The following is a 26,759-nucleotide window of genomic DNA, read 5'->3' as shown; positions in this document are numbered from 1 at the left end:
CTGGCGCGCTAACAGAGCAGTTATTCAGTAAAGAGCTGCACACAACAGAACAGTGATTACTTTGTGCTGCCACTCAGTAGCTTCCTCTTCCTTTTTCTTCTTGGCTTCTTCTAAAAGTGCAATCTTGGCAGTGAATTCGGCAAGTTCTGCTGCCTAAAATTGAAATGTTTATATATTACCAATACTATAGACAGTATTTTTAATAATTCTTTTATGTTCAATCAGTCAGTCAAAAACTTTTCAGGTACATATGTGGGCTCTCTTAAGTCTCTTAGTCTTCCACTTTAAAAAGGCAGCATTTCCTGAGGGTCTACTGCTTGTTTCCAATGGTCTCTTGAGATAGTGAAAAAATATAAGGCAAAGTTAAAACATTTTTATTGTATAGATGGGCAATTACTTATGCTTCAGCAGTAAGAACTTACAACGTGTAAAAGCTATACTTTAAACTTGTATCATTAAACAGATAAAATTTATGTAATTTTCTGTAATGTTAAAGGTATTTTATCAAGGCTCTCATCTGATTCCTCATCAGTCCTCTTTTCAAAGAGGAAAAAAAACTGAAAAGCTCAAAAAGCAAAGGCCAGGTATGCTATCATACACCTGGAATCCAAGCTTTCTTGGTACTTAGGTCGGGCAGGGAAGAACAAGAGTTCAAAGCCAGCCTGGGTTAGTAGCAAAACTCTATTTACAAACAGGATTCAAAGACATGCAGTAAATAAACACTTGAACTAATACATATACTCAGAATCTCATCTGTGTCATGAATAGTTTCATTTTTTGGAAGTATATTAATTAGATAAACAAAACTCCAACCAATTATGGCTTATGGCTGTCATCCAGAAACCAAACGTGCTGTGCCCATGTATCTAAAGCACAAACTGCTGCACGTCCCACTGCAGGGACTATTCAGAGTCAATGCTTCAACTTGTGGGTTGCAATCCCTCTGAATGACCTTTCCGAGGATCACCTAAGACCATTAGGAAACAGATGTCTATGCTACATTTCACAAAGTAGCAAAGTTAGTTATAAAGTAGGTAACAAAAAATAAGTTTATGGTAGGGATCACCACAACATGAGGGACTGTATTAAAGGTTCACAGCATTAGGAAGAATGGAACCAGTGGTCTAAATGAATGAAAATCCTTCGTGGGCCATTGTCTATACTTAAAAGGAAGCTATAACTAAAATCTATTATATGAAAGAAAATCTATTTTCATTTTTTAAAAAAAGTAACCATAAGAAATAAAACACATGGACCCGTTTATCATATCTTGTCCTGGTCCTAAGGTTTGGTTCTTTAACTTTTTTCACATAGACATAACATGTTCAGTTTCTTTCTGTCGCTTTGCTACTTTTCCTATGGCGTGCTTTTAGACGGCACTATACACCTGGGCTTGCTTTTCCAGGGAACGCACAGGCCTTACCAGCTGCTCCTGGTTCTTCATCTGGTCAGCAGCCTGCTTGGCTATCGCCGACTTAGCCTCCTCCGCGGCCTGGCGCTCCTTCTCGAGCCGCTCTGCCTCCTCTTTCGCTCGCTGGCGCTCCTGCTCCAGTTCCAGAGCTTTCCGGGTCTGTTCTTCTAGTTCTGTTGAACATTTCACCCAGCCCACAAACACGGGTTAAGTTCATCATCCTCATTACAGCAACATGCCAAAATGTGCAGTGTCTAAAGATCAACATGGGTCTAAACACACGAACACTTCAAGTCTAACCTGGTAAAGACTAATAGTTCTACAAATGATGCAACTCAAAACTGCAAGGACATGAAAGCCCCTGACAATTCAAGCTGTGTCAAAACAATAGAAGCACATAGTTAATTTTCTGAAAATCTACTGTTAAGTTTTGACCGAAGGGAATTAGAAAAGCTCGGAACCTGGGTGGAATAACTCAGGAGCGCACTTGCCTGGATGTACAGGCCCAGGGTACCATCACTAGAGCTGTCCAAAAGACAAGACTGCGCTGCTTGCCTTAGCAGAAATCTATAAATTAATGCATTTGAAGACCTATGGGGCTAGCTAGTGGCACAACCTTTGTCTAGTACATAAGATAACCTATGTTTAAAATATGTTGTCTTACTTACCTAAACTAAGCACAGGTCGAGTAACCCTCATCTGAAATTCATGGGGATTCAAAGTGTTTTGGATTTCAGGTTTGTGGGGATTTTCAATATTTAATGTACACAGTGAAAGAATTTAAAGCTAAGACTCATTTTAACATGACATTCATTTGTTTTATATGCACCTTTCGTGCAGAACCTGAACATAATCTGATGCAGTGCTTTCAGTGTGCCTCTGCAATGACTGAGACCGGTCGCATGACCTCAAATGTGCAATTTTCATTTGGGACATTATGTAAGTTTAAAACATTTAGATTTGGGGGTATTGAGATGTTTATTTTGTTATTTTTTGATAACCCATTGGCAATTCTGATTGTAGATATTAAGTTTGAAAAAACACCTGGACACAAAAGCCCTTAGGTGACATATCACTTATATCTATCTATCTCTACATCACACACATATATATATACAAGGAAGCGATTGGCAAGCACTATAATCTGTGCGTGTATCCAGCATAAGTTTTTCTTATCACAGTAAACTGAGTAAGAAAGGAAATTACTAACACAAAAAATCATTTTAAAAAAAACTAGATGGCTTTAAAACATTAAATTTAAGCATTATTTTGGCAAATGCTTACTAAGAATTCTGTGAGAGAACGGAGTGTAATGTCCTAAGATACTGAGTCTAAGTGTCCTTTAGAGAGATGTGAAAGCAACTGCGATGACAAAATTTTAGTTAACATTCTCAATTTTATTTGTTTTGGTCACAACAAGTATGAGGAATTTCATTTAGAGATCTGGCAGATTTTGAGGATTAGAGAAGAAAAGTAAGTCTGGCTAAGCTTTAAATTCTTGACAAAACAGCATACAAATTCTATGTAGCTATCTGGCTACAAATTATAAAAGTACCCAGTACAGAATGTTATCACAGCTTAGTTATATGATGGCTCGTTTTGAATTTTCATTTAAAATTTGGTCAAATTAACCTAGAGTAAGCTCCCCTTATCCTACTTGGCTGACAGAGCCCACAAACCTCACAGCTCTATCATTCGCCTACACAAGTGAGTAAAAAACTGCAAGCAGGATTTCAAAGAGACATGTGCCCATCAACACATGCTCAGCCCCAAAGGGAGGAGATTCTAAAATATGTCCTAATATGGATGAGTCCTGTAGGTATTACACTAAGTGCAGAAGCCAATCACAAGAAGATACTCCATGACTCTCCTCACTATCCAAAACAGCTTAGACCCTTGACAGGGAAGGGCACATAAGTGACTGGGGAGCTACAGCTTAGCAGGCAGAGGTTGGCACTGCAGGCTGAAAGTGTTATACCAGCAACTCCTCATGTCCTCAAACCATGCTCTCCAAAATCAGCAGAACACTAATTTTTTATGTTTGCCATAGTTTAAAAAAAAAAAAAGTTTTATCTCATAACAAAATTCTTACAAGTTTGGATTACAAGTTAAATTTTAATATAAATACTCCCTAATGTTATTTTCTATCAGCTTTCTGCATTATCCATTTTTTTAAAATGGTAGATTTAGTAGATTTTTGTGTAATTCTTAAGTCTATCACAAGTGCAATCTTAAAAGTTAAAGTGAACAGTATTCTAGCCTCACCTATAAAGAGAGACTTGAGGAGTCACATGCCCTTACGTGGAGAAGCTGTCTGCAGAGGGCACTAGAACAAGAATGAACAAGCCTCGGCCACGGGCCAAGCCCAGGACTAGTCTCTTCATCCTTTGAGACGTCACCAGCGCGCCCACGCACAAGTTACAGATGACTACTTTCACACAACAGCCACTTGAAGGAAATTTGGATCATGCACACATCTAAAATATTTACTAAATGAGTCAAAACTGGTGAAGGAGTTGATAAAAAAATAAACATCAATTCCCCCCCATCTGGTTCATACACAATCTAGAACTTTCCATGTTAGCGGTGTAGCATAACGGCAAAGGATGTGGCCTGGCTTATTTAAAATCAACACTTCCAAGACAACTACTGAAAGTCACAAAGACAAACTGTTTTTTGTCCCTACTCGTGTCAGCCTAGTGTGGCTAGTTATACTATGTAATTGGGAGGCGACAGGGAGAATTAATGTAAACTCAAACTAGTAAAAGTTGCACAAGCTTCTCGTTCTCATTCATATTTGAAACTCTGCATTACATGATTTTGCAACCCAAATACTTTCTTACTAAGTTTAGAAGCTTTCATATTGCAGTAACAACATAAAAACAAAAAACAACAAACAAACAAAAAACCCTACATGTCTTATTGACAAATTAGGCCAAAATATTAAGCATTTCTTTCTCTTTTCTAAAGCAACGGTTTGTCAACAACTACATTATTGGTTTCCTGGGGAAAGCATACAATCTAAGAAGAAAAAATAACAGTTCAATAATCACAATTTTTAGAACTCATAGAACAGTATGGTTGTGCATTACTGAATGAAAAAAAATTAATTTTCTACAGTATACCTAAGCAATGATAAAATTATTATATGTCACCATAAAAAAGTGAAGATTTCTGTGAAGAGTATATGGAGATATTTTAAATAAAACAGTAGGCGCACGCACACACACACATACACACACACACACACACACACCACACACACGGAGCCAGGCACAGTGGTGTACACCTGTAGTCCTGAGTACTTTCGGAGGTGAAAGCAGAATGGTCAGTTGGCTTGAATTCATGGCCAGCCTGGAAAATATGCAGTATCTCCTCTTAAAACAAAACACCCCAGGATATATGTCAATTGCCTCTGTGTGACAAATAAGAAAACATTTTCATGTGTGCTGTGTATATATTTTGTAAAGAAAAAAGTATCTGCTTTCCCCAATAGTGGAATAATGGCAAAGCAACACCCCAGCTTGGGATTAGCGTTCTAAATGGGCCAGGAAGACAAAGATGTTGAGCCTGGGATTGAAGAACTCTTCAGGAACTAGGAGGAAAGTTCCTCATAGGGGCAAACAAGGAAAGCAGCCTCATAAAACCTATATGCTATTTTCCTTCAATATATTTGCCAATTCCCCAAACGTACACATAAGTGAGACACCAGGAAGCACGTAGCACTAGTGTAGGGAGAGCAAGCACAGTCTCTTGTCACATGGCAGCACTTGACGCCGACACAGACAAGCCCTGGTCATCATCTAGGTTCTCGCTTCAGTAGAAGAAAATATCTGCAAATCATTTATTTAATAAAGAATTTACACCCTAGACATGTAAGAATCCTTACAACAACAACAACAACAACAACAACAAAGAAACTCCATTGACCAGAGGGCAGAAAAATTTAATACCATCACCCTCAAAATATAGAAATAGCTAAGAAGCACCTGAAAAGATATTCAACATCAACAGGCACTGAGGTATCTAAATCAAACCGTAACACAGCACTGTAAATCATTTAGGAAAACAAGCACTAACACATCCTGGTGAAGATAAGAGAGAATTCACACATTGCTATGGGAACATACATCACTTTCAAATTAATTGGGCAGTGTCTCAAAATATGTCAAAGTGGCCAGTAATATGAAAACATAAAAATAAACCTATACATGTATGTTCATAACTTATACATAACACAGCAAAGTAGCAGAAACAAGGCAAATACCCAAGAATTGATGAATAAAAAAGATGCCACTGAACAATTTAAAATGAATGAAATGTTAGTGTATGTTACAACACAGATGCACTTTCAAAATACAAGGCTAAGCTGGACCTGGTGGCGCACGCCTTTAATCCCAGCAGAGGCAGGTGGATTTAATCCCAGCAGAGGCAGGCAAGTTTGAGACCAGCCTGGTCTACAATAGCAAGTCCAGGATAGCCAAGGCTACACAGAGAAACCCTGTCTCGAAAAACAAACAAGAAAGAAAGAAAGGAAAGGAAAGGAAGGAAATACAAGGCTAAGAAAGAGAATCGGTCATGTGTCCAGAAAAGGCCAATCTGTAGCCACAGTGAAAGGATTAACAGTTGCCCAAGGCTGCAAGGATTACTGGGAGGAAATAGGTGACTACTTGGTAGGTATGGAATTTCTTCTTAGAGATGACAGATTTAATAAATTGGCTGGGGTGATAGCTGGACACTCTGAACATATTAAAACAGTGTTAAACTGTGCAATTTAAGTGTAATTTTATAGCATGTCAATTGTATCTCAACAAAACTATGAGGAAAAAAAGTAAGACTAAAATCTAAGATCTCAAAAATCAGAATGAAAGCAATTCTATATAGGGATGACAAATGACTAGGAAGTAGTAAACAAGGAAGAATGCTGTATTGTTCATTATCTGGCTCTGGAAAGCTACAATAGTGTGTACAGTTTACATGGTATAGGGATAAACTTCCCTGAAACCAACTACTGAGGCTTCCTCCTAACAGGCACACACAGACCTCTCTGTTGGTACTTCACTGAGATCATGTTTAGGTTTTCAGAAATTAAAACTACTTAAAAACAATTCCAGAATGCTAAATTAAGGATTATTTCCATTACAGAACTTAGGAACCTAAGAACTAAGATGTTAATATGATGCACTCATGGTCACACTCTGACTTAATGACAGAATTCTGCTTTGCTCCTGATTGTAAACACTGATTCTAATACAACAGTATCATGTTGACTGACTGCCCCTCCACAGAAATTCAAACTACATGAAGTGATTTGTACTGCTCCATCTTCCAATAAGGTGTATGCAGCATCAAAGCAGGGACCACATCTATCCAGTATAGTGTACCCAGTGCTTACCATGTGGCCACAATTAATAAAATCACTAGGCCACAACTCCCTTCCATACTCTGTTCTACGGAAGCCAAACTCATTTTGATATTTATTAGAGTAGCAAATGAATGGTAAGTCTGGTAACTGCATCTTTCAGGTATCCAATCCTTCCAAGATGTTCTAGAACACCTGCTTCTACCTTTTACGTTCTATATAATGAGTCCTTTGAAACAATAGCATCAATAAACATTAAAAGAAAGAAAATGATAATGAAATAGAAATTTTTCCTAAAAAAAACAACCCCCCAAAACATTACAGGTTAAATATCATGACAAATTCTTGAATGAGAACTTAGGACAAATTACAAGACAATCATGTAGGTTTTAGGACAGCCTGGGAGAGCTTTATTAGAAAAACAACAAATACACTAGATGTCCTTTGCCTTAGGATGACTGATTGCAACTGTCTTGAAAAAGGTGCTCTATGTTCTTTATGCTCTATGTCCCTTATACTCTTCAGTGCTTCTTTGAGTAGTTCTGTATGTAAACCATTAAAACCTTTATTATACATCCTAAATAAATGAGATTGAAAATTCAATAAGTAGCTATTCTCTCAAAAGAGTTACATAAATTTAAAAGTCCTATGAATCAATCTTTACTATCAAATTTTCATTCTTTAAACAATCTTCAGTATAATGCAGGAGGTCATATGTGTGGTACTAAGAACCAAACTGAGGGCCTCATACATCTAAGTAAGCATCCCAACCAATGAGCAATGCCCGAAGCCCCTGAATCCACGTTTCTTCCCAGCATTCTTGAAAGGCACAACGTGGTCTTTAGCACAAACCAAGTAAGTCACTATCAATGTTTGATACATGTATTTCTATCATCTACACAGGCTTTACTGCCAGGTAGGTTATATGTCTAAAAGATAAAAGGACACCTAAAGAGGAAAAAACAGCATCAAATTTGGAATTCAAGAATCACACGGTGTTGCCACTTTGTGGTCTACAAATGCCTTAGAACCCTTCAGTTTTGAAGTGAATTAATTTGTAGATGTGAAAGGTGAGGTTTAACTATTCAATAAAGCTCATTTTAAAAGATGTACTTTATTGTGTGTGGTTTGTACACATGCATGGAGGCCAGAGGTCTAGCAAAACTTGTTACCTGACTTTCTGAGACACAGTCTCTCACACCCTCCATCTCACTGATTTGCTGAGGCTGCCTGGACAGTCAACTTCAGGATCTGCCTATCTCAGCTTCCCCAGTACTGTGATTACTGGTTCCAACCTTAATGTATGCTCACATAAACTCAAGTGTAAATGTTTACACAGCACGTACTTTACCAATGAGTCCTATCTCCAGCCCAAAGCATTTATCTGGTAAGGAGGCACACATGCCAGTGATCTCAGCATTGGTGAGGTGTGAGCCAGGAGCATCAAAGTTTCAAGCCAGTTTGAGCTACAGTGAAAATGCCCCCCCTCCGAAAAAAGCCACAACAGTCTCTACTAAAATATAGTTCCAGTCCTCCTGAAATTAGAATAACTGTAGACAGTCATGTAGGTAGCCTACTAGAAAACGGTTCTGAGTGCTTCTGAACAGTATCTCCTTCACTCAGGAGCAGGGTATAAGAATGAAACCTTAAGCAACCTACCAGTCCTAGTAAAAATGAATGGCTACCTCTCCTAACTGTTAGGCAAAGGCATTATAAACAGAGTAAGTTCACACTACTTGCTAAGATGCTGCTGCTTGGGAAGGAACAGTTTAATTTGCTCAAAAAAGTTTTTTCTTCTGTTCTTTCCACTAATGCTTTGTTAAAGTCATGTATCCTAGAAGTCACTCAATGTAAACAGTGCCCTTTCTGTGTATGTCAGCTCTCTGGCTACATGCAGAATACGAAGTACATCTACCGTGTCAAAAGCAAACCAGCAACACGACATGTCTGTGTATGAGTGTGAATGTTTCTGGAGCTGAATACCTTATTTATCACAGTAATAATCTTGAATTCACTGTTCAAAAAAACCCTTTTACCTTTTTGGGCTTTCATTGTCTGCTCTTCAATTTGCCTTAGGCGCTCCATGAGCTCTTCCTTCTCACGTTCTATTCTTTCCTTTTCTTTTTCCGCTATTTCTCTTTTCTTCTTTTCATTCTCTAATTGCGCCCTTAAAGAAATTACAACCCATAAGTTACAAATAAAGGGGTAGAAACAAATTAAGTTATTTTTACTAACTCTAAACCAAATTTAAAAAGCACAGCATAAGCATTTAACATTTTCCAATATATTCACTATATATCCCTCAGTATCTAGCACAACTCTATACTACATACTAACATGTCATGTACACACACACCATACACACAGTACAGTTTTATAACTTAAAACAAGTAGCCAAGTATCCAAAAGCATGATCTCAAAGCCAACTCAGGGAGGAAAAAACTCAGGAGCTCTTCATGCAAAGCAAAGTATATGTAACATCTTAATAGCTTGCTTTTACCCATTGCCACAACTCAAGGGAATTCTTTGAGTTAGCAGGGGCCCTCCATGGGGATATAATGAAGGCTTAAAGAGAACATACAAGTATTTTCAATAGCAAAATAGTATGAGAGGTCAATGATTTCCAACCATTAAAAATAAAGTAACGCAGGGCTGGAGAAGTGGCTCAGTGGTTAAGAACAGTGGCTGCCTATCCAGGGGACCCAGGTTCAGTTTCCAGCACCCACATGGCAGTTTACAAGTGTCTCTAACTCCAGTTCCAGGAGATCTGACACCCATGTACATAAAGTAAAGTTATTTAAAATAATAAGTAACTTAATACAAACTTAATTTCTGGGTACAACCTATTTATACCTCGATAGAAGATGACAAGTAAGTCATCACCTTTCACAATTCCACTAGGATGGCACCAAGTGTTTAATACTGGTAAAAGGGAGAAACAAAGCCATGAAGATTTAGCTCCAGGAGATCTGACACCCATGTACATAAAGTAAAGTTATTTAAAATAATAAGTAACTTAATACAAACTTAATTTCTGGGTACAACCTATTTATACCTCGATAGAAGATGACAAGTAAGTCATCACCTTTCACAATTCCACTAGGATGGCACCAAGTGTTTAATACTGGTAAAAGGGAGAAACAAAGCCATGAAGATTTAGCTGTGTCTATCACAAGACATGATAAAATCACTTCGGGGAGAGGAGCTGGGAGGCTAATACAGCCAAAATCTATCATTAGGCATCTAGCAAGAGCCTAGCTTTGGTGAAACTCCATGTTGGTGTCCAAAACCAAAAAGATAAAAAACACCAAGCTGTTACTGCATGTGCTCAATGTTCTAATTACTACTTCAACGATAGTATTTTTTTCCACCTAAGTGATTATATCTCTAACATTTCCTTAATACGTGCAAAATGGTATCATCGCCACCTAGTGCCAGTTCTGAATTTCAGGCATATTACAAAACTATACCATCAAAGTACTTTTTCTAACTGTAGAATTTGGAAATTTCTGCAGATCTTGGGCATGCATCTGCTCCCAAGAAAGAAAGTGTGGAACTCTGGAGGAGAGCTGTCATAAGTCAGCAAGAGTCGGTGGTGGTGACTTTCTGATACACCAAGACTGATACAGAAGTTGAAAGATCAGTATGCCTCCTGCTAATTAATAAACCTCACCACATTTAGAAACCGAAGGCCTGGGGCTAAAGAGCTGGCCCTGTGGTTAAGAGCACCAGCTCTTGCAGAAGCCTCAACCTCAACTGCCAGCATGTACATGGTAGGCCATAAACATTTGGAACTTCTGATCCAGGGGATATGACACCCTCTTATGATCTCTGTGGGCACAGGCATGTATGTAGTACACATACATCATGGAGACAAAGCAGTCAATGCCCATTTTTTAAAAATCAACATGTTAAAAGAATTATTTTAAGAGAACAAAAAGGGAAAAAAAAGCATGGGCTGCTCCCCTCTGGTTCTAGGTTCTGTCTGAAGTGTGTACTTAACACCAAGAAGGAAGGACAACACCTATCCGCCCTGGGACTCTAAACATTTCCTCCTCATATCACTCTGTAAACTATATTCAGACAGAGACTTGAGAAGCTGGGAGTTTCTATACCTCTAGAAAACCTAAATGAGGAGGCTTAAGGGCAAGTTGGCCTACCCCCGGCTTCTTAGGCGAAAGAAGGGCCAGTGCCCTTCCCTTAAAAAGTCCACTGTCCCTTCAGGCTGTTCATAGAAGCACAGGAACCAGTTTTCAAATAACTGCTTTTCTACAGCATGCTGTCTACAGCCCTAGAGTGTTTGTTAGGCTACTCCACTGCTCCAGACCTCTGCACAGTCGTGTCCAGCACTGCCACGGTTCCTCGAGGCAGCTACCTTTCTTCCTGCGGGGCACTGAAATCTTCCTTCTTAAGGACTCAGTACAAACCAAGCCTCAGGCCCTGTAGGTTATACCCTATCCCAAGTGCTCAGAACCTTTTTGGTGGCCTGATGGCACAAATGCCCCTTTTGGGAAAGAGTGTTGGCTTCATTTAGCTTTTCCCTATTGGTGTTTCATTTGCTCTTCTATGGAGATGGAAGGGAAGAAGATATGTAGACGGGAAAAAGTATGAAAGGAACATGGCTATAAGCAATCATCATTTTATTACTGAAAAATGAAGTAAGTGTACAGGAGACGCTAGCCTGATGACGTGAAAATGCTTTGCAGTTGGTCCTGTAGTATTGCTGAGATGCACGTCTCCCATCTCATCTCCTCAGACCATACCACACTACAGCTGCACTTAGCCCTCACGCCACATGCCGGCACCTAGGGTTGCTAAAATTCTCTCATCTCCCACTTAAAATCGAGATATGCTCTCCTCCTCTGCGTACTGCTCAAAAGGCCTGACCTGGTCCACTAGAGGTCCCTGGGCGAACCCTGCAGGTTCTCATCTCTACACATTTGTTTATGCTAGCTTCCTGTCTGAATGTGCCTTTGCCACGGCCTAACATATCACAGTTTACCCAGGAAGCGTTTTTTAATTATTCAACTTACATATATACATATTTTCATTTAGAGTTTGGGTTTCTAAATACTCGCTTCAACCTACTTCTATGCTGAAGACATAAATAGACTAAAATATGAAGTATCAGCACCAATATGTACACTTAAAGATTATTTTAGAAATCCATTCTAGACCCTTCACCAGAACTGTACTCACAGTCTAACATTAAAGAACACCAATGAATCTGAGCAGAGGATAGCTTACAGCTGGCCTGCCCCAAGCAATTAAAAATGAGCAGTACACATGAGTACCTTTCCAGCTGCTTCTGATGCTTTTCCTCCCGGGCCTGCGCCTTCATCTGCTGTACTTCAATAGTATCAGGCTTTCTCCTTCGCATGTACAGTTCATGGTTTCCCATACATAAGGCCAAAATCCGCTTATTGATTCTCAGACGAGGTGCATAAAAAACAAAATCCTGAATATAAAATATTCAAAAATTTCAAATCTTTATGAATGATAGTGTCTTTCACAACTACTCAATTTCGATATGAAGTAGAACTCTGATGTCACTGCACATAAAGTTTAGGAAGCATGAAATCTCACATAACTCCAACATAACTGGTTCCTCACCTTTCATTCCTGACCCATTTCTAAAGACGCACTAAATGTCATTAAGTCGTTTTTTATTCTCTGAAGAAACTACAAACAGTTATCTTTACACCCCAGAGGAGAGCATGTTTTGCCATTACTGGTCTTTCTCCACGGCTGTGTTTTAATCTAGAAATGTTCTTCAATTATTTATCCTTTAGATAAGAAAGACAGAATCCTAAAGTATGTGTGACACTAATTTTAAAAAAAATCTATCTCAATTAAAAAAAACAAATATTAAAAACAAAGTTCAGAGTGCAAGACTACAAAGTTAATTTAGCAAGGGTCACCTCTGCTTCATTTGACAACTAAAAAAATTTTAAATGATTTCTTAGGAATGATTGTTAATACCGTTCTAATACTATTTACCAACCTTATATTTAAATCACTTAAAATTCTTATATCGTATTTTTAAAAAAATGGAAGAGTGTGTGTGTGTGTGTGTGTGTGTGTGTGTGTGTTTTAACGGTTTATTTATTTATATAGTATTCTGCCTGCATGTATACCTGCAGGCCAGAAGAGAACATTAGATTACATTTAGATAAGTTATGAGCCACCATGTAGTTGTGGGGACTTGAACTTAGGGCCTTTAGAAGAATAGACAGTGCTCTTAACCTCTGAGCCATCTCTCCACCCCCACCCCCTGCTCCCGGAAATGCATTTCATCACTGAGGACAATTCAACTATGGGAAGAGAATATCTCTCAAAACAATTTAAGTGACCAGTGCCCTTCTTTAAGTGACTTCACAGAAAGTAAAGTTAACAAAATATACTTACAGGTGCCTTTTTGTCAATTGGCTTTATAACAAATTTTTTGTCATTAAATGAAATATTTCGGATCTCACTCCAGGGAAAACCAATTTTAGGTGTTAACCTTTAAAAAATATATATTGTAATAAATTAGAAGCAGGAAACAGTGGAAAAGTACAGCATCTTCTGGAGCAGGTTAAGTACATGACCAGTCCTTTTTGGGGGGGGGGGGTCTGGTTTGGTTTTTTTTTTTTTGAGATAGGGTTTCTCTGTGTAGCCTTGACTGTCCTAGACTCACTTTGTAGAGCAGGCTGGCCTTGAACTCACAGCGATCCTCCTGCCTCTGCCTCCAAAGTGCTGGGATTAAAGGCCAGCTTGTAAATGACCAGCTTTAAGCGTTCCAGACTATCAGAACATATAATCTTATCACAATGTACCGCTCAGGCTATCTTTGAAAGGAAAATTTAATTAAATCACATAAAATAGTAACCATTCAAGGTTTTCACAGATGTGTCATTTTCCTAAAATTTCCTAGGAAAACTTATCTGGTAAGGAGAGTACTGGACTGTGTCTTGTTACTAGATTTCACTCACAAGGACTAAAGTGGCAGCCTGCAACTGTAGATGCACCCTCATTTAATGAACAGACTCAGAAGTGAACAATGAAAATTATACCCAAAACTCAATGTGGAATTAACTAATCCTTTACTGTAGAAAAGAAAGCAATAAGGACAATCAAGACAACTTTTAAAAGCAGAGCATAATTTGAAAGCCACTTGGATCACAGAAAAGCAGCTAGTCTCGTAAATGCCCATTCACTTACTTGTCATCATGCTCATAAATATTCAGGCCCAAAGCATCAACACCCAGCCACAGTTCAGTACCCTTCTTATTCTTGATTTCAAAATAGTTGACACCATACATTTCTAGATCTTGTGCAATCTTCAAGTATTCCATCATCGAATCTTCCCTGTTAAAATACAGCTGAATGTAATACACTAAAGGAGACACATCTAAACATTAAATAAAACTAAAAGACTACCCGAGGCTAATATTCATCCACATCAAACGACGGGAAGTATAAGCTGGTATCATCACAAAACTTCTAAACATTCATTCATTTAGGGAAAGTGTGTGTATGTAGGGCCGTGTGAATACCATATGTGAACCACAGGATATGTGTAGGCTGTGTCAGAGACAGTATCCTGGCAGTCATAGAAGATGTTACTAGGGAAGGCTAAAACAGTTTTAGATAAATTACTTTAAGAATTCATGCTTTAAAATGGGTGTTATAAATAAATCATATCCTGGATTGAAAAAAATGCTTTCTTCATTACTAACAGAAAATTAAGAAGAGACAAGAAAATAGAATTCTCGGGTCCTGATTACCTCTTTATTCTCCATATCTGCAATTTTTCTGACTAAATTTAATATTGTCATTTTATGTAGATAATAGTTTTGATTAGGAAGAGAGAAAGGGGCAGGGGGAGGAAGGGAGAGGCAGAGAGAATGAGAACAAACAACGCTCAGAAGTTGGCTCTCTCTCACCATGTGGGTTTTAAGGGAGTCAACTCAGGTCATCAGGTGAGGCCCTTTTAGCTGCTTGCTGAGCTACCTTCACCAGCCCCAGAAGGTTTTTAAATGAGATAAAAAATACTTTAACTTGGAGAGAAATATATAGAAAGCAGTCGTCCAGATACCTTAACATTCCTCTGTGTTCTTCATGCCAGTTTTGTATTCTCTCCTCCCACTGCTCTTTTGTCAGTTTGTGTTGTTCCAAAACACTAAAAGGGGGGAATGTAGTTAGTGCCTTTGTGATTCCATTCATAACTTGACTGTGATAGCTGTGATACACATATATACACAGGGCTCAAAGTACACAGCACTAAAAACACAACTGCAGATATAAACCATGGAATACGACAAGGTGGTGGGCTGTGTCAGCGTCAGTGTCCTGGTCCATACTGAATTCATACAAGATGCTGCTATGGAAGGATGAGATGTAGACAGCTCAAGTTATTTTACCTAATTCGTGCTTTAACATGGGTAGTGGGTATTATATAACTTACAAACACTCAAATGGTTCACACGAATCATACCCTGGATTGAAAAAATGGCTTCCTTATTACTAACAACAACAAAAAAAAATTAAGGAAAAGACAGGAAAATAGAATTCTTGGGTCCTGATTATACTTTTATTCTTCGTATCTGCTACTTTTGTGACTAAATTGAGCAGAGTATGTAGATAATTCTTTTGATTAAAAAAAGGAAATAAAACATAAATTGAGTTGACCATGGTGATGAGCACCTATCATTCCAGTCCCTTTAAGAAACAGAGGCAGGCCAGCTCTGAGCCTGACGCCAGCGTGGACCACACAACATGTTCCAGGACCACTTGTCCCTACACTAATCCCTATGCCATCAAAGACAGAGGCAGGCCCTGCATCACTCATCCACCTCATACACCTCTCCTCTGGTAACCTTTGCGTTTCATCTGTGAACAAACAGAGTATTCTTATTTTTGTACTCTTAACACCAAAGCAGCAGAAGCAATATCCTTATATTGTGCTATAATTCTGATAGAATTCTCTTTAGGTCACAGAATTACCCACTTTTGTTCATAATGGATGCTGAGAGATCACAAATCTAAGGCCATGCAACTAACAAAGAACAGATTAGATTCCGTTCCCAAACTTCATTTTTCAGTCATTTGTTTCCTATGCGGTGCTCTGAGGGTTACAAATATGGGGAGACACTGCAAATTAAACCTTTTACACCTAGTATAAAGTCTTTTAAAATGCAGAAAACAGTTGGGTGGTGGTCAAGCACACCTTTAATCCCAGCACTCTGGAGGCCAAGACAGGTGGATCTTTGTGAGTTCAAGCCCAGCCTGGTCTACAAGTGAGTCCAGCACAGCCAAGGCTACACAGAGAAACCCTGTCTCAAAATACCCCGCACCTCCCCCCCAAAAAAAGGTAGAAAACTTCACTCTGTGGAAGAGATAGCTCTTGCCACTTACTATTCTCACAGTGTTTACTACACATCTGTGTGTGTTCCCTGTTTACAAAACAGCAATAATTCATATCCTGCCCTCAAGACCAAATCATAACCTCCTGCTGCTTACAGATCCTGTAGGCATTGACACAGTAAAGCAGACAGTTATACAACAGTATTGTGACTAAGTCACGACCTTTAAAAATACAGTCTGGCAACTAAAAAAAAATTAAGACATGTAGGATACATTTCTGGAACATAACTTTAGAGAATATTATATAAAGGCATACTTCACTTACCGCTGTGGTAGGAGTCTGTCATTAGCCAGGTAGCCTGGTTTGTGAATCTCTTTATTATAATCTCCGTACTTGGCTTGAACAGCGTACGAAGCCAAAAGAACTGCAGTTTCTGGTGGGCAATATATCTCATCATTTAAGATGGCTTCTTTAACTTGCAAGAAGAAAAGTCTCTGTGTTATTTCTTGAATCAATTCCTCAGAAACATCTTCAGGAAAGAATTTAGCTCTAAACTTGAACTGTAAAGGATTTTCTTTTTTAACATCTTGCTGTGTCACCTAGAATAGTAATTCAAGTATCATCAACAACACTTTTAATTCACTGTAAACAAATATATTTAAATAAAATTATTTTTGGAAGAAAGTATGTAGCAATGCTATGTAAGATGATAAGTCTGTAGACAAACACAGGTGCTAAAGAAGCTCCTGCGTGCAGTCCTGAGGCCGCCAAAGGCTCTGGGAGCCCAGTCAACAGGGAAACTGACATCTTTGTGTGCCTGAGCTCATCCTTCAGCCGTTTACAGATGCATGCTCCGCTTTTAGTACATGTAACACCTGCTTTAAGCTCTAGTTCTCACATGCTCAGCTCACGCAGAGTATGTGTGATAAACGCTGACGGTGCTTCAATGGATTAGACGGTGAACGAGTAAGAGGGACAACTGCCAAAGGAGGCCTGTAGTGGTCAGACCCTGCGCTCTTTCAGGACAGACTGATCAACACATCAAATTAACTTAATGTTACTATAGACATCTTACCTTTTTATTCAGTTTAAGCCATGTAGAATATCCTTTGCTGTCTACATACTGCAGCCCAAAAAACCAGACCTCACGCAAACCAACTGTTTTTACAACCTATAAAACAGGTAAATTCAGTTCAACATTAATCAGATGACACTTGACACTACAGACCACAAAGACAAAACTACACAGGTACATGTGCTGCAAGAAAGGGCTTTCCTTTAACACATTCTTTCCAACATGTTCAAAGAACATTTCTGGAAACTTCAACTAAGGATTTTTATTCTTGATCCTGTTATGTCAGTTCTACCTTCCTCTTTGACTCAGTACTTTCCATCTTTATGTCCTTAGCTTACACCACAGCCTCAGCAAACAAAGGGACGGTCTGAAGCCTAGCAGCACAGATGTTCTGAGCCTGTATTTCTGTTTGATCCCCTCCAGAACCTATGGCAAAGCACATCGCTTTGGTGACAAAGTCTGGAGCCTTTAATGTTGTACTTTCACTGAACAGAAACAATTCTTGGACCACGGCCTACGTTTCACCAGTCTACACCATTACTCACTGAGGCTTTTCCTTCCGTCTGAATTCTTCTGCACCTGTATCACTCATTGAATAATTTTTTTCTTTAAGGCTCAGATCAACGAACACTCTTTCTGTGAATACATCTCTTCTATTATAGAAATGAAATCAATCATATGTTCCCCGAAGGTCCCAAAATATTTACACAGACATCAGAATATCTACTCTAGTCTATATCAACTGGATTACAGGGTGTCTCACTACTTTTTTATTTATTCATTTTACAACCCATGTCTTCTGATATAATAATAAATGTAAAGTGCCCAGGAAAGAGCCACACTATGCTCATGATTCCAAAACACTAAGAGTGGCAAGCTGAAATGTTGCAGACACACAGACAAATTGTCCCTGTTACTTGTAACTGTCATTCATCATGCACTTCTTTATTTGACCTAACATCCTTTCAACTATCTGGTTAAAAACAAGCACACAAAACAAAACACCTGCAGATTGTATTATTTCAGCAGATTAGCAACTGCCACTAACCCTAAATTAAAAATGTCATCAGATAACATCTGAAATATACAGCAATTTTTTTTCCCTACTTGCTGTAACCCATCTACCTGCTATCCTCACCAGTGTATGTGGTGAGTGCTCTTCTTTCTGGTTATGTGACTATAGCAGTCCATGGAACCTTTTCCACAGTGGGATGTATTCACAACAACATGAGTATTCGTTCCTGGACCACAATCATTCCTAAAGGGCTCAAAATAAACCTATTCCCCTTGAAGGGAAAGCTATGTTGGCCGTGCACACTGACAAGCATTCTAAGGAGTGCAGTACCAGGACTAGAATGCACACCAGGATACTCACACGTTACAATATTCTTTGAAAAAGCCATTAGAATTTAAAATAAAATGAGGAAAATGAGCAGAAGATATGAGATTTAAAACCTTTACAAAATATTTAACTTCACTTAAGTAGTAAACACTCTTGGCTAATTTAAGTAAAAAAGCCTTTTGGATTTATTAATTTCATTTTACGTGTGAATGTTTTGCCTGTATGTGTGTCTGAGCATCACATGTGTGCTTGGTGTCACAAAGGTCAGAAGAGACCATCTGATCCTCTTGAAATGGACTTAAAGACAGTTGTGAGCTGCCTTATGAGGGCTGGAAATTGAACCTGGGTCCTCTGCTAGATCAACAAGAGCCATCTCTCAGTCTGGCTGATTTTTCAAATGACAATCTTAAGAGACTTCTGATTTCAAGACAGAGTTATCAAACTCTTCTGTTTACTTTCCCTTAATTGAAAATTTTAACTTAAATACTACAAATAAAAATAAGAAAAAAAAGCTAATACTAAAGATTAACATATATATTTTTTAAAGCAGAAACTTCTGAGGGGATATTGAATACAAAAACTCATACTAATGATGTGAAACAAAACAGTATCCAACATTGAAAAATGTTAACTCTGGCAAAGAGAATGTGATGGTAACATTGTCAACTTAACAGGGTCTAGAATCACATAGGAAACAAACCCTTGCCTGTGCCTATGAGAGATGAGCTGGATTAGGTTAACTGAAGCAGAAAGACCCACCCTGAATGTGAACACCAGGGTAGTACCATTCCATAAATCAGAGACCTGGACTTACAACAAAAAGAGCTGAAACTAGGCATTCACCTCTCACTGCTCCCTAACTGTGACTGCAATGTGACCTACTGCCTCCACTTCCTTCTGCTATGACTTCCTCACTCTGATGATTGAACTCAAACTGTGAGTAACAATAAACCTTTCCTTCCTTAAGTTGTTCTCACAGCAACATGACAAGTAACTGACCCCACAGCAGCAAAGAAAGCATTCAAACTCAAGAGTCTAGATAGGAAATGCAGCAGAGAGATATGAAACCAAACAACTGGCTGAGCTTTTGCCTCCCTGCTCTTGATATTCACAATGCTGGCTAAATATAAAGGGCAAGAACGTACATTCAGAAGGTAAGACTTCAGAGGACTCAGAGGACACGAGTAGGCTCACTGTCACAACAAACACAATCATCCAGAGAGCTCACTGGGAAATTCTACAACAGGCCCGTGCTCTCCAGTGGTTCCTCCCTTTTATCTAGACATTCTATCGGAAACGTCTCATCTACCTTCGTAAGTAAAAAGTTGTCAGAAGCACTAACTACAGTGGCCATCTGTTCACAAAGGATTCACAAACATGCTAGAAAACTAAGCAGCACTGATGTTTATAAAGACTTTGGAAGAAGAAAAACAAAAATACAAACATGTTGATATTTCTTATAATCTAATATATCTACTTGGATATTATTAAGTATACGGACACTCTATGTGGTCCCACATGGAGGTCAATAAAGAGTAAAGCAAAAGGATATCATGCCTAACATAGCAGTTGGCCTCAATCTAACATCACAATCACAAGTTTAAATACCAATCCCAGTGGGAAGATGTAGGAAAGAGAGGTAGCAAGGAAATGTGTAATGACATGCTTCTGCACAGTGGAGAACTGTGTTAATATTAGCTAAGAGCCTAACCCATTCATTGTGGAAGCTGGAAACCATGACAGAATCGTGCAGGTAATATATATTTCTGTGTAAACTCAATAATGTTCTACAAATGTGAAGCTTAACTCTGAACTTCCTATAATGAGGATTTTAAAATGAATCTTGTTTAAATCAATAGATTCTAGTTTTTAAAAAGTGAGGCTTTGCTACTTTTTTTAAAAAAATGTGATGGGTTTGAGAGGGCTGTACCTCATCTGGCCTTACCTGAACCTAATCACTGGCCACCCTACATATTCACTATAGCCAAGGTAAACCTTGCTTCTGGATTCTAGTATTCAGGCTCAGAATAGTTGTTAAAAAACAGAACAATAAGAGCTGGGCATGGTGGTGCACTCCTTTAATCCCAGCACTGGGAGGCAGAGGCAGGTTAATCTCTGTGATTAGAATCTCTGTGCCAGTCTGGTCTACAGAGCAAGCCTAGGACAGCCAGGACTACAAGAGAAACTCTGTCTCAAAAAAACCAAAACATAAAAAATAACAGTAACTTATGAATTGCTGGAAAGAATGACAGAAAGCAGTGTCAGGAAGCTAAAGCTGCATTCAGAATATGCACGCATTCAGAATATGCATGCAATACTCAGTACACATGATCTGTCATGTGGAACCTTAAAGAGCTATCTCAGAAGTAGAACGGTGGTTACTAGAAGCTAAGAGAGCTGAGGCAACAATGTTTCATACAGGAGTATAAAGTCTACATTATTAATGATAGCTATCTATTCATTTAGCATGCCTTTATGGTAAAAATTTCTCTTAAGCCCAAATACCAATATGCATGTTGAAGTCACGAGACAATATTCAGCCATCAGTGGGAATTGAACTCAGGTTATTTGGCTTGTCAGCAGGTACCTTTGCCAGCACAGCATCTTGCTATCTCTTTATGTTTTTTGTGTATGTTTTTGAAGATTCACTAAAGACTTATCCCATAAAATGGGATCATGTCTTCCCACAAAAATGATTATATAAATATCCCTAAAGTTATTCTAACAGCCTGAATATGTACTATCAAAAACTCCAAGCACTACATTGTTGAATTATCAAGGAAGGTACAGGGAACATAAGATGTATGAAACAGCATCACATGATGGTATCAGAGTTGCACCATCGGAGACATGGCCCATTGCTTAACATTGCTTGCTGCTCAAGCATGAGGACCTGAGCTCAAGGTCTAGGCCCCATGTTAACAGCCTGACCTGGTCAGTCACACCTGTAACACCAGTACTGTGAGAGGCAGAGACAGGACTGCTGTGGTTTGCTAGCCCATCAGCCCCACTCCAGGTTCAATGACAGACTATATCTCAATGAAATAAGGCAAGGAATGATTTGATCCCCTCTAGCCTTCGCATGTGCAACCCATCAAAACCACACTCATGCACACACACACACATGCACGCACGTATATACATATATATACAAACACTGCATGCTTTGTGGGATTAAATTATACCTGGTCAAAAAGTTGTTTGCCAGTTGTATTGGGCTGAATGGCAAATTCCAGTTCAGCATCCATCGTAGTTACTCTTACATTGATCTGTTATAAAAGCAAATAAAGACAGAGATTAGGAAAGAGAATATACTTACAAAGTAGTAAGCATGAGAAAATTCTTTGATTTATAGTATTTCTGAAAAGCAGGATGCTGGAGATCAAATCCAGGGTTGTGTATGCTATGCAAATTTCTACCACTAAGATACATCCCTAGCCCTTGGTTTTTTTTACATAAAAATCTTGCTATATTAACTCAGGCTCAGCCTACTTGCAATGCTGCCCATAGGTCTCCCCACTGCTTGGATTACAGGCATATACGCATACAGTTAAAAAAATATGAGGTAGAGGGATAGTACTGGGAAATGAAACAAGCCCTCACACACAACAGCCAAGCACTCCACAACTGATCCACACACCATCACTAACATTTTATTAAAAGTGATGTAGCTTGATTCTTATTACAAGATACCATTTTCTAAAAAATAGAGGTCAAGAAAATCTTATGAATACCTCACTCAAAATAACTCCTGAAGTGTCAGCAAGACGGCCTAGTGAGCAAAGGCGGACACTTATGTCAAGCTTGAAGACCTGAGTTCCGTCCTGGGACCAACAAGATAGAAAAGAATCAACTCTGCAGGACACATGGGCATGTATGTAAGAAGAGTGGAGAGGAGAGGAGACAGACAGGAGTGAAGAGGGAAGGGGAGGGGAGAGAGGAGACAGACAGGAGTGAAGAGGGAAGGGGAGGGGAGACAGACAGGAGTGAAGAGGGAAGGGGAGGGGAGACAGGAGTGAAGAGGGAAGGGGAGAGGAGAGGAGAGACTAGAAAGCAGATCATGAGAGAGGAGCGAGACCTTTAAGGTAGGAATAGGAGAGAGGAACATGTGATAAGAAAGGATAAGGGAGACTCACTGCCTAGGGAAGCAGACACAGAGAGGGCAGAGTGGAAGAGGAAGGAGAATCAAGTAGGACAGAAATAAAGGTGTGATGACAAAACTATTAGCTTAAAAAAAATTAAGCAAAAAATGTTTCTGCGTGGTTATAAAAGACCCTCAGCAGCTCTGATGGCTTGTGTAAGGTCAAGCCAGGCAGCATTCTAGCATGGAGTGGGCTGAAGCTCATGAGGAGCTACTGACAGCTGATGGCTCCTGGGGGAAAGGTCTGTTTTCTTTAAGAGTGTGGCCCATGGCAGGTTGGCCATAATACAATGGATGATCCCAACACAAACTGGACTTAGTGAATTACTAAAACAATTAAAAATAGGAGGACACAAAGCTAACAAGGAAAAAGAAGACAGGTGGTTCTAGGAAAAATTAGAGAGTTGAAGAGGGCCAGGGTGAATATATCAAAATACATTGCATGAAAGTATCAAGGAATAAAATGTATTTAAAAGAGAAAGACGCAGCTGTGTGCTTCTGTGTGCTGGCATACGACTATATGGGTGTTAGTGCCAAGTGGGTCCTAGAAGCGTCAGATCACCTGCAGCTGGAGTTACCTGAGGCTGTAAGATGGCCAACATGGATGCTGGAAACGAAACTCAGGTCCTCTCAAGAGCAGCATATGTTCTTAACCACTGAGCCATCTGTCTTGCCCCAAGGATTATTTCCTTTTCAGTTTGTGAGAATGTTTCACTATTTTTCCCTCTTTTATTTTCTTTTTAATTTTACGTATTTGACACCACACCCGCAGTTTCCCTTTCCTCCCCCCTCCCAGTCTCTCCACCAACCTCCCGCCCACCCCACCCTCCTCCATTTCTCTTCAGAAAAGGGTGGGCCTCAAGTGATATCAACCCGACATGGCACATCAAGTTTCAGTAAGAACAGGCACCTCCTCATTTATTAAGGCTACACAAGACAATCCAGTAAGGGAAAAGGGTCCCAAAGGCAGGCAACAGACTTCAAAGAGAAGGAAAATGAGCATAAATATACAAATCTAAGCTATTATCAATATTACTATCATGGTATCAAAGCCTGAATTATAAGAAAGTTAACAGTCATGGGTCCTGCAAACCTCTCACTATTTTCTCCCAACAATAAGTTGCACTTACTGAACACTAAATGTATACTAGATTCTTCTATAATCCTTGTCTCCATCTTTGAGTAAATAAAATTATATCCCTATTTTATATAAAAGAAATCACATCAAAATAAATTAAATCAAAGTCACACAGATTAATTATGAGGTCAGGATAGAACTAGACAGCTTGGTCCCAAATTCATTCATTGTAGCCTTTATTGTAATGTTACCCAAGATCATTCTTCACAAACGACATAGTGCTAAGCAGTATCAAAGAAAACAAAGTACACTTACTGGTTTCGGCATTTTCCTTTTCTTGTGTGTTATCTTCTTTAGAAACTCTTCACTTCTATAAACAATTACAGCCTGTTAGAGAAAAGAAAGCACACCTTTATCTTTCATGTCAGGTTTTAGCTCTGTCTTGTACAAATAAGATAAAAGGTAGAGTACCTTAAAAGCACATTAGAAGTGACATCATGTCCTCCTACACTCACAATGAACGTCTTTGGCATTTCACATCCCTTTAAAAGCCATATTGAGAATCCCAAACAGCATAGCATAAAGTATGCTAATCAATTAAAACAGCAAGAAAACATGGCTGTTATTGACCTAAAGACTGCCTCTCCCATGCAAGTTCATCTATACACCCAGCCTTGTGTGGAAAGGGACAGTACAAACGAAGACGGGCAGCTAAGGAAAATTCCAGAATACTATCCAACCTTTCTTCTATACTGCTGGATATTTAAAAAAAAAAAAATCAAAAATTCTTTTTCTTAAAAAATTGCACTTTGCTCTTGAAATTCTAAACTCTGAGAAAAATACACAACAGCTTATTCTGCTAAGGTGTGGAAGGCAACCACATCTCTGCATAGCAACACAGGTGCTAGTCCCCACCTAGCCAGAGGCCTCGCAGAAACTTAGAACCGCCCTAAGCCAATGCTGATGTGTGACTTCTTAAAGACAACACATCTTAGTAAAGAAGGATCACCCTGTTGTCCTGGGGTAAACATTCTTACTAAAAAAACAGCAACAAAAATGAGTTTGCCTTCCGGAGAAATCTACCAACCCTTTATCATCAGCTGTCTAGGAAAAGAAATTCCAGCATCAACCCTTACTGTGACTAATGCTGTATCCGAGACCTTAAAGATAAGTTTATGTATACACCATCACTGGCAAGATATTTGTAGGCACCGCTAAATTAGCACACATTCAAATAAGGTAATTTCCAAAACAAAACTTTATTTAAGCACATGCCAATAACTATCTATATACAGAAACTTGCTCTGGAGCTCTGTGTGTTGTGTTGGGTGTCTTTAGCTGAGTCACTGGGCTATGACAGTCAGGTGAAGGATTAAACCCCATTTCTTAACTTTTTCTAGCCTATTCCCATCACTCCCTACATCTGCAGTCCGAAGGCCAAATTTTCTCTAACACTTTGCATCTGATGTGCCCTCCCTTAGTTCAGATATTATCATAAACAGGCCTTGAGTTTTGCATTGTGGTATACACCTGTTTTCTCAGCACTGGGACCCCAAGGAAGAGGATAGGGTATTTTAGTCCAACCTGGACTAAATGGTACATCTGAGGCCAGCCTGGGCTTTATAATTCACATAAATGAAAACTTCCAAAACTAGATTACTTTCATATAATTCACTGCTTAGAATCCTAAGATCTTTATCTCCAGACTTTTTGTACTACCTTAACCACCATCAACCGCCACAGGCTTGTCCCAAATACATAGTGCCTAAATACTAACATCCTTACACCAGCACCAAATCTGCTTTTTATCAAGGTTGAATCAATTATATATTTCCAGAAATACAGTCCTAGTACTTGCTCATGATTTTTATGTCTTTGTTATATGTGAAATTATGACTCTCTTTAAAGTCTTAATACTATTATGTTTTGCCTGCTTTTTCTTGATTAATCTTGACAGAAGTATGCTTAGGTTATTGAGTAAAAAAAAACAAACCAATCACTTCTCAGTTTTGTTCTCTTGTTCATCTTTCATTTTTGTGAATTTCTATTAGTTCTCATATTTTCTTCTCCTTTTTCTTACCTCTCTAAAATTTATCAAAATAATTTTCAACCTTTGTGCATCACTAATTAGTTTTTAAGATGCTAAGTTAAATATATCCAAGTTTAAGGGTAAGTCTAAAGTAATCTCACTAACAAAGAATATAAAAAATTCCCTTATCATTTGGATATTAAACTTCAACTGTAACATTTAGTAGCACATTTAAGTGTTTACAAAATAATGACTCAGGAACCTTGTTTCTTTCAGTTCAGTTCTTTCAGAACAATTTATTGCTCACATGTAAGACTGTCTATCAAACTTTTCTCTTAGATCATAATAGTTTTTAAGATTATGATACCATTTTTTGCACACACATGAGGGGAGAGTGTGCATGCATATATACACACATTCAAATGTATGTGAATGCAGCTAGTGGCCAGATGCCAATGTCAGGTGCCTTCCTCAATTGCTCTCCATTTTACACACTGTAGTAGGGCCTGTCCCTTGAACTCAAAGCTCACCCACTGAGCTAGTCTAGCTGGCCCAGCTTACCCTGAGGGTCTCCTAGTCTCATCTTCCATGCTGTGGGAATTCAGCGGAGTCAACTCAGCTGACTAGAATTTTCATAAATTCCGGGGAGTCAAGCTCTGGTCCTTACACTTGTGCAGCAAATACCTTTACCCACAGCCATACCCAGCTCAACAATAGCAATCTTAAGTAACTGTGTCATACTACCACTCAAATTTTGATCCTAAGACACACCTGCGTACTAGGGATATACACAACCCATTTGTACTACAGCAATAACAAATCTACATTGTAATTGCTAGAGGTTTATTTTGTGTTTGTTTGAGGCAGGATCTCTGTGCAGCCCTGGCTGTCCTGGAACTCACTATGCAGACCAGGCTTCAAACTCACAGAGAGCCATCTGTCCCTGCCTCCCTGGCACTGGAATCAAAGGCA

At 38.9% G+C, this 26,759-nt stretch overlaps 1 protein-coding gene across 3 annotated transcripts in view; it reads right to left on the bottom strand.

Moving 5' to 3' along the window:
- Positions 1-26,759, bottom strand: part of RDX (radixin) — a 58,952-nt gene that overhangs the window by 20,846 nt on the left and 11,347 nt on the right. For 2 of the 3 annotated variants that reach the window (XM_084781881.1, XM_084781882.1), the window contains exons 2-12: positions 24,074-24,145; positions 21,725-21,808; positions 17,198-17,293; positions 16,447-16,721; positions 14,854-14,937; positions 13,977-14,123; positions 13,182-13,278; positions 12,068-12,231; positions 8,810-8,940; positions 1,424-1,584; positions 61-153 (exon numbers count right to left, since the gene is read on the bottom strand). In XM_084781881.1, coding sequence (XP_084638007.1) covers positions 61-153; positions 1,424-1,584; positions 8,810-8,940; positions 12,068-12,231; positions 13,182-13,278; positions 13,977-14,123; positions 14,854-14,937; positions 16,447-16,721; positions 17,198-17,293; positions 21,725-21,808; positions 24,074-24,085 — 1,344 coding nt within the window. In that variant the 5' untranslated portion in view covers positions 24,086-24,145. Of the gene's footprint in view, positions 1-60; positions 154-1,423; positions 1,585-7,156; positions 7,351-8,809; positions 8,941-12,067; positions 12,232-13,181; positions 13,279-13,976; positions 14,124-14,853; positions 14,938-16,446; positions 16,722-17,197; positions 17,294-21,724; positions 21,809-24,073; positions 24,146-26,759 lie in introns of those variants that run through there. The other variant, XM_084781883.1, reaches the window with a different exon arrangement.

This window comes from Acomys minous, assembly GCF_964271855.1.
Source record: "Acomys minous genome assembly, chromosome: 5".
Classification (NCBI taxonomy): domain Eukaryota; kingdom Metazoa; phylum Chordata; class Mammalia; order Rodentia; family Muridae; genus Acomys; species Acomys minous.
The sequence above is the reverse complement of the archived record's forward strand: the minus strand, read 5'-3'. Positions and strand labels throughout refer to the sequence as shown.